The following is a 9,099-nucleotide window of genomic DNA, read 5'->3' as shown; positions in this document are numbered from 1 at the left end:
ATTATTTTCTTAATAGCAAACATACTTTAATTAAATTAACTCTTATAATATAAAATATGAAAGTGATTAAAGAAAGTATCATCTGATCAAACAAATCCTACTAGAATTCCACAAGTTCATAAGAGAGATGAGTGTGCTACCTTGGCTCAATTAATTTCATTAGGGCCTAGTAATTGTAATTACACCTCTATTATTTACATGTCAATCACCTAAAATGAGGCAAATGATTAAAATTCATTCTAATAATCATTAGAGCTTATGATTGATTGTTCTTTTGAGTTTATCCAATTTCACACGGACATTCTAACGCAAAACTTAATTAGTGATTTTAAGCAGGTGCTTAAGAAACTTAATTGATCAAATTGATTGACTATAGAGGCTCCTAGTGATTATATCCTTCACTAAATACATTAATACGTAGAATTTTATATTTACATGTTTAGACTCTGGCTTTTAGGTTTTATTACAATTTGAAAAAATAAATTTATTTTTAGTATCAAACTTAACTAGAAAAAAAAAATATTAAAGAAATCATGCAGGGCGGGTTCATGTGGGGCGAGATGGAATGGATTGAAAATGAAAAAAGTTATTGTGCGGAACGGATTGAAAATGAAAATGTTGCTAAGGAAATGTGTTGTCATAGCCTACACAATTTGGGTGGACGAAAGGTGAATGAAATTGGAGAAGACTTCATCATTAACATATGTAAATAGATTTTTCATCATCAATTATAACGATTAAATCTACTGAATTAGTGATGATAAAAATATATACATCAGTTATTTGCTGGGAAAACAAATGGTGATGACTCAAAAAAAAAAGATAGTAAAGTCTTTGTTTCAAGTCTCAAAAAATTAGGAGCACCAAATAATTTATAAGGTGGATTTATGATTTTATTTTTGTTAAAAAATAAAATACTGAAGTTTGAAGTTTGCTAAGAAAAAAAGGTACAAAATCTTTATTAAAAAAATAAGGCAAGAAAGATTTTTATTTTTAACAATAGAAACATTTTGGTCTTTAAATTAAACAAGTCAAATCTTTATATTGTTAAATAATATTTTTTATCATAAAATCCAAAGTAATTTATTACTAACACATAACTGAAATCTTATTAATTTGAAATATTCCCAACAATACTATCTCAAAGAAGATGAAGATATAAAAGGATAAAGGAAAATCTGGATAGGAGAATTAACTAAACTATTGAAGAAAACTTCATGAATTTGGTTGAATTGCTTTGAATTGAAATGATTACAAATGTACAAAGATCATCTTTGTTTATATTTGTTTATGGATAATTCTAAATGTGAAAGAACAATATTGACACCACAATTCAAAAGACTAGCTAAATTACCAATGTTTCAATATCTTCCCTAACAATTTTTTAAGAAAAATACATATTCTATAGTAGTTGTGTATCCATAAGATTTAGGAATCTTGCGCTCTATTAATTGAGCTAGTCGACGCTTTAGCAACTAGACTAGACGACTTCGTTCAATTATTTATCTCTTATTGCTTCTTGTAATTAGTTGCATATCATAAAGCAAGATCATCAGATCTTGTAAGTTTTATAAACATGTAAAATATTTTTATTAAAAGCTGATATTCGACTTCCGCCTATTATTCTAATATTTTCCTTTTATAAATAAAGAGAACAACAAAACTACTAAAAGTTACATTTTTTTTTTTCAATAAATTGTTTTAGATTAACTAAGTAAAAATATATTTTATTTTTTATAAATTGGTAGTTTTCTTTTTAAGGTATGTCTAAGCTAAAAACACCACTTATTTTTTCAACCAAAAAAATAACAAGTAACAACACACATACAAATCAAATTTGGAAAAACTTGATTTGATAAATTGTTATTCACGCGCACGCCTAGGGATGACAATGGGGCGATGCTGGACGGTTGCGGGGAAAACCCACTTAAACCCATTAAGATTTTGATCCCCCCCCCCCCCCCCCCGCTCTCCCCACTCCATATAGTATGATTAGTTGTTTTCAACCCGCTCTGCATAAACTCGCCCCGTCCCATCCCACATAATTAGTAAAAAGAAAACTAAATGATAGACGTACAAGTTAACTTATAAAAAGTTTAAGTTTTGTTAACTGTTTACAGCTAAATTAACATGTTAGTGTTGCATTAAAATGCAATTTTATAACACTCATCTTTTAAAAATGTCAATAACATATTTTTTGATAGCTTTGAATTGGGTACATTTGATATAGTAAACAAAAAATGCAAATAGTGACATACTTTTTTCTTCTTTCTAGTTTTTTGGCCATTCAATTTTTTTTAATAAATATTCAATCAGTTCCGTTGAAAAGCGAATTTAAGAATTTTTCATCCCTAATCCGCAACCTCCCCACCCGTGTAAATTTTGGAAAAATATATTTAAACCCGCTCCGCTCCCACAAAAGATTTAACCCGTCCTGCCCCACATACATTGTAACCTGCCCCGCTTTGCTCCCGCCTTGCCCCATTGTCATCCCTATGCACGCCTCATCCTTTTTCTTATTTAATGCTTTCCACTAAAGTCAACTAATACACAAAAACAAAACATTATCTAAAGAATTGTACCGTGATTATTAGTTACTCATTAGATTTCTTCAGGACATTTTCCACTAAACGATTTATATGAATCATTAATTTTCCTTTCATGAAGTAAAGGTACTCCATTTTTAGGCGGGTTGTGGGCGAGGAGGGATTTGAACCCCTGACATTGTGGTGTTTTCATCAAGTACTCAATTACTACTCAACTTATATGAGGCGAATTCACATTTAAGTTTATGAGTTTGTGGCCTTAAGTTAATAATGCAATAATAGCTTAATTTACTGTTAAACATTTTTTTCAATATTAACCAGTTTTTCTCAATATATATAAAAAGAAGGTATGCGACAAAGCAACTAAATTCACATGAATTTATAACTTAAAACTATAAATTCGTCTATGCCCCGGATATTAATTAGTCATCCGGTACATCAAAACTTAAGTAGATAGGAGGAAATTACATGCGCATTTTATCGTTATTAGAATTTAAACCCTGACCATTCATGATTTTCGCTCATATAATTAATTCACTAATCTCAAGTGCTCCATAACCCAAAAACTTAACAAATAATACTCCTTCCATTTTAAATAAATAGTGTTTTCCACTAATTGGGCACACACTTTAAAATGGGTGAAATTTGAAGAGAAAAGTAAACATTTTCTTGATTTTATAAAACACCGCTTAATTATAAAATAAAATAAAAAGATAAAAACATCACTTATATTTTGAATGGGAGATAGTAGTGATTAGTAAGGGAGGAGTTTTAGCACACGGTGCAAGTGAATTTGCTAGGATATATTGATGAATGAGTTATAATTGAATGAAAATAATTAAAGATGTCTAGTGTCTGTTAAATTATTTTTGTTTAGTCATAATTTAACAAAAAAAGAGCAGCGTTACGTTCTTGACTTATTTCTGATGATTATTTTGTTGCCCACTGTTAACTTATTAATTTCCACAAAAGAAGGGTTTCCTTGGTAGGGTAATATTTCATTCCTTTCTTTGTTTAGAAGAGACAGCTTGTTAAAGTCTTTTGAGAAACCTCCCTTCCTAAGTTTACTTTTTTTCAACGGCTTAAGTAAACAATTTCAATATTAATTAATGAACAACTACGATACGTTTTGTATCATGTTCCTCTTTTTCTTCTAATTAAAATAAAAAAATGATTATACGGCTTCCCTTTTAATTTTGTTGATTAGTACTTCTAACGTCACGGTACCAAACATGAAAAAAAGCTTAATTAATGTCAGATTAGTTATTAAAGTCACAGAGGCGGATCAAGCTTTGTGTCAAGCTACGAGTTCGACTTTGCCCAAACCATGTATTACATATTAAGAAATTTATTAAATATTGATAAGTATTTATTATTAACTCAATAAGGTAGTAAACTCATAATAAAAGTTAATACACTTAAAATTGTGGATCTCCCTGTCTTAAAAATATATTATATGAAATACTCTATTATGTATTATCTTCCCAATCAGCTCCTACTATATTTAAGGTGATTTTTGCGATTTAAAAAAAAAGCAGAAAAAAGTACTTAATTAATGTTTCAATGTTGAAAAATCGTGGTATTACACAGTGATGAAATTAAACAGGAACAGCCGTCCTCGACGTATTTTTTCGTCTCTAGCAAAATATCATAATCAAATAGTATTTAGCATAAGACATTTGGAAACTATGTTAAAATGATATTTTTGTAAAATTGGAATTGGACTTACATTTGCAATTTATCCATGTGAAAGAAGAGGAAAATATGGAAAATTAACTTGTGGGTATTGGGTAACAATGATTTTGATAAAAGACTTTCCTAAAGCTAGATCCAGAAAATCACCAACTCCTTGTATAATAATTGGAAGTCTTAATAAAATATTGAATAAACTCAAACTATACGTGGTCCAACTTATTAAAAAGTAGACATATTGAATACTTCATTACATCCTTTTCCTCTGTATGGAAACCCCCCTATATATACCACTCACTCAATTCTTCTCATAAACCACAAAAACAAACTCTCCTCTAAAATTTTCATCAATATTTGTCTCTCCTTCTTAAGTGAACAAACAAATATTCAATTCAAAAGAAAAACTGCTCGTGAATATATATATATATATATAGAGAGAGAGAGTACTTAATTAGAGAGAAAAAATGGATCAAAAATTGCCAGTGATAGCGAAAAAGTTCTGGAAGATAGTCCGCGTGGCTTATTTCATGTTGAGGAAAGGATTATCATCAAAGAGGAAACTAATGTTCGATCTCAACTTATTAATGAAACGTGGTAAGATTGCTGGCAAAGCCGCCTTCCAAAATTTGATGTTCCAGGGCCATAATAATAATATTAATGAATCAACTTCGAAAGAGTATTACGAGTTCAGCTGCAGTAACAGCCCTGCTTTCCATCTCCCCTTCCACCTCAACAAGCGCATTAATAAGCATAATCAGACTGAACACGACGATGTTTCAATGATGAACGCTGCTGTTTTGAAGGCATTAGAAATGCTACAGAGCGAAACAGCATCACCTGCTTTGCCTGGATTTGGAAGGACTCCAACGGTGAGGCAATTGAGGATCACTGACTCGCCTTTCCCACTAAGAGAAGCTGATGATAATGGTGACATGATTAGCCATGTTGATGAGAAAGCTGATGAATTCATTTCTCGATTCTACAGAGATTTGAGAAGAGAGGCTGCATCTGCTTTTGCTTAATGTTTTCCTTAGCGAATTAATTTGGGAGCTCTGAATACTGTAAATTAATTTTTGGTATCCATGATTTTCTTTCTCATAATTTTCTCTAAATTATTAATGTGACGATACCCGTTTGTTTCTTGTTTCTTGTTTGCTCGAAAAAGTAAAAGTTAACATGGAGTAGCTTAGCAACTTACAAATCATTTCTTTCTTTCCGCCCAAGAAGTAGATTCTCTGAGTACATAATACTATTTCTGCTGTGCATTTTGGATTCTGCATGCCTTTAAAAACCATGGCTGAAGGGAGTATTTTACCAAAATACTCTACATTTTACTTTACCCTCGCTCTACTTCCAATTTTCACATTTTACTTGTTTAAAGCTAATATTTTTTAAAAAGATAGAACATTTTTAATGAGTAAATTGATTTTTGAAATTCTATCAATTAATAGGAGGAGTAAAATGGTAAACTCATTGTATCAATTATTAGTTTCTTAATAGATATGTCAAGTAAAAAATGGGCAAGTAAATAGGAACTGAGGGAGTATTATATAATTATCTTTTTTTTGATACGTCAAAAGTGACAAATAAAAATGAAAATTCTATTTTTAAAATAATGGACAAAGTATTTATTATCCAAGGTTGGAAATGAAAACTTGCTAATTAAAGTTAATTTCATGTAAAATAGGAAATTAGTTAACTTGGAAATTCATTTACTAACACGACCGTCCACCCTTGTTTGTTATTTTGTCAAAATACTCCAAACTCTAATTGTTGCCAGGACTATAGTACTATGTCAAAAGAGAAATTAATGGCCCAATTAACTAATCAAGGCACTAATGAATCAATATGATAATTCCACCAATTTTCCTAAAGCAAAATTGTCTTATGTTCATAAGTGTGGGCTTTCTCTTTTTTATTACTTTACTAATATCTGTTTATAATTATTTTTGTTATATTTAGTGGGTTGTAAAGCAACTCCTTTACTTTTTACGTTGGTCGTCTACTTGAACCTCTATTGGAAGAAACATCACACTTGCAATATTTTACTGATGCACTTGATTGCTTATCAAAATTTTATTTTATTGAGGAATTGTGGTACTGTCTAATTACTGTTACATCTGTTTCATATTATTATAAATCATTATTAAAAAAATAGTGATCTTAATTATTTATTATTTATAAATAATTAGTTTTTTTTATATTGTTTTACTCTAATAATTAATTCCTTCTTTTTCTTTTTGAAAGTGTAAACACATTTGTAATGTTTAATTTAAAAACTACAATCAGAAAGTAAAGCATACCTTAGGGCTATTTGGTTTTGAAATCAAAGCTACGATAAAAATGGAATAATTAATTCTTATCGTTTGATTCTAAAAAAAAAAAACAATACCAACTAAAAAGAAACATAAGGGAGTAATTAATTGATGAGATTGGGATTGTTCAAGTCATCACATTTCCTCTCCCAGGTCACTTAACATGACTAATTAAAAGTTGGACATATTCAAAATCAGAAATCCAATATGTATTCAGCTAGAAATAATTTAAGAACATGTAATTATATGCAACAATTATATTAACGAAACATCAATCTCGGATAAAGAGAGAAGTGATTATTATCAATTTAAAAATAAAATAAAATTATGATCTCTTGTAGACAGGGGCTTTTGACAGCTCTAGGACAAGATATTTACAGCTCCTCTTCCAGAATGGGTTTGAAATGTAAATAAATAAAACAGAGAAAAAGCAACAAAAAATAAAAATAAAAAGTGCATATTCAATATGATTATGGTGGGTATAATTATGTGCCTCCTAATCCATTCTATATATGGTTCAACAATAATATGCATGCCAGATGTTATTTGTATATATTCACATTTAGGAGATTGTTTGGATAAGTGTAGTCACTTCATGTCTTTAACTAAAAGGATACTCTCATCTGTATTTTAATTTATTGGATAGATCTAGGGTAATTAATTATTATTTAAAAAGGTTAAAAAGAAGTAGAAAAAAACGTGTATTTCTTGTATTCGTTCAGATTGTGCCAAGTTTAATTCACAAATAATTGCATGGTACATGATCAGTGTGTTTGTATGGCTTTATATGTATTGCTTTTTTCTTCCTTCATTTTTCACGAATAAAAAAATACAAGCCTTGATTCTTACAACGCATTAAAGAGCTTCAAATTTCATAAGTTATACTCAAGAACTTTATCTGCTAGGTTGAAGAAATAATTCTAAAAAAACATAACTTATACTTCTTGTTGTTTTTCTTTTAGATTGTGCCACGTTTCAGAAATTGAATGGTACATCGTCACATCTGTATTGAGTGAGTTTATTAACTTCGTATTGTTTTTCTTAGGATCCAATATTTTTTTTAGTAGTATATAATTAAACCACGTAATTTTTAAAATATTAAAGAAAAAGAAAATAGGAAAAAGGTGTATTTATTTTGTGAAAAAAATCTAAGAGTTCAATAATTGAGCACTACTCTGTAAACCCCTAACCCCACCCAAAAAATAACCTCAACTCTCTATCTTTATTGCAATTTGCTTTTGGTGTTCATACCAAAACTTTGCAGGCCACGATGTTTACACCTTTATATACGTGCGACAATAATTATAAAAAATAAATAAAACAACCATTATGTACAAGTACACTTTTTTTAATTCATTTTTAATATTATAAGGATAGATGTCCAAAATTCTCGTGTAATGTTTGAAATTGCTTAATTTTTTTAAACATAAATTAGAGTTTAGTTTATTTATACACTTATTTTTAGCAATTCAACTCATATTTGCCCTTTGCATTAATATACAATTCCAACAATTCTTTCACATATCTGATTTTTTTCATAGATAAGATGTATTTTTATTAATTTCTAAAAAAATGTGGCTTTTTAGTAATTTTTGGTTCTCAAGAATATAAAATTGAAATATTTTTATTAGTGTTTTATTGATTATCTAAAATACTACATATTTTGAAACAAAATGAAAAAATAACGCCACTTATTTTGAAACAAAGAAAATAAAAATATATATATATTTATATAACAAAATCAGTTACAACTAAAAGTTAGTGTTGGATGTCAGTTTTAATATAATTTTTTCGCATGTCTAAGCAAATTTCTACATATACTCTCAATCTTTATGGTTTGTGAGCAACAAAGAGGAAAAAAAAACGAAGATACACATAAAAGTATGTCCTAATAAAGTTAGTATTTTTTTTACTTGTATTAAAATTAATGATTGTAATTTAATTATATTGTATTACATAAAGTATACTTATTTTTAAATATTTTAAATGAGACTTAAATATTGAGTATTTTCTAATTTTATTTTGAAACTTCTCTTGATTAATATTATTGAAGCAACTGGTTCTTGTGTTTGTGATAAAAGTTGATGAAATAATTTTATCAATTAGTTAACCATACACTATCAATTCTTAAAGAGTAGTTACAATATATAAATATTTTACCCACAAAGATTTTATCAGCAAATCTTCTTATTAGGAAAATTGACGGATAACATAATTTAATTTGTCGCCGATTTTCTTATATAATTTCCAGATATATACAATTGGTGATTTTGTTGTAATGCTTCTAACTCAGTTGATAAATAAAGCTCACACTAGACACCATTACTGAGTTTTGCAACAAAATTATTAGGGAAGATATTGAAACATTGGTAATTTGGCAAGTTTATTGAACCGTGTTATCAATATTTTTCTTTTACAAATTTAAAATTATACATAGACAATATTAATAGGATGTTCTTGTACATTTGAAATCATTCCAATTTCAAATCAAATTCATTCGACAAAATTCAATAATTCTTCTTCATTAGTCTAGTTAGTTCTTCTAT

The 9,099-nt window shown here is 28.6% G+C and overlaps 1 protein-coding gene across 1 annotated transcript; it reads left to right on the top strand.

Annotated features, from left to right (window-relative positions):
- Positions 1-4,693: 4,693 nt before the first annotated feature.
- Positions 4,694-5,260, top strand: LOC125829807 (uncharacterized). Its single transcript, XM_049509005.1, has one exon. It carries the CDS (start codon positions 4,703-4,705, stop codon positions 5,258-5,260), a length of 558 nt encoding a protein of 185 aa, XP_049364962.1. The 5' UTR covers positions 4,694-4,702.
- Positions 5,261-9,099: the final 3,839 nt, after the last annotated feature.

This window comes from Solanum verrucosum, unplaced genomic scaffold, assembly GCF_900185275.1.
Source record: "Solanum verrucosum unplaced genomic scaffold, falcon-dt-bn FXZP01000102.1, whole genome shotgun sequence".
NCBI lineage: Eukaryota > Viridiplantae > Streptophyta > Magnoliopsida > Solanales > Solanaceae > Solanum > Solanum verrucosum.
The sequence above is the reverse complement of the archived record's forward strand: the minus strand, read 5'-3'. Positions and strand labels throughout refer to the sequence as shown.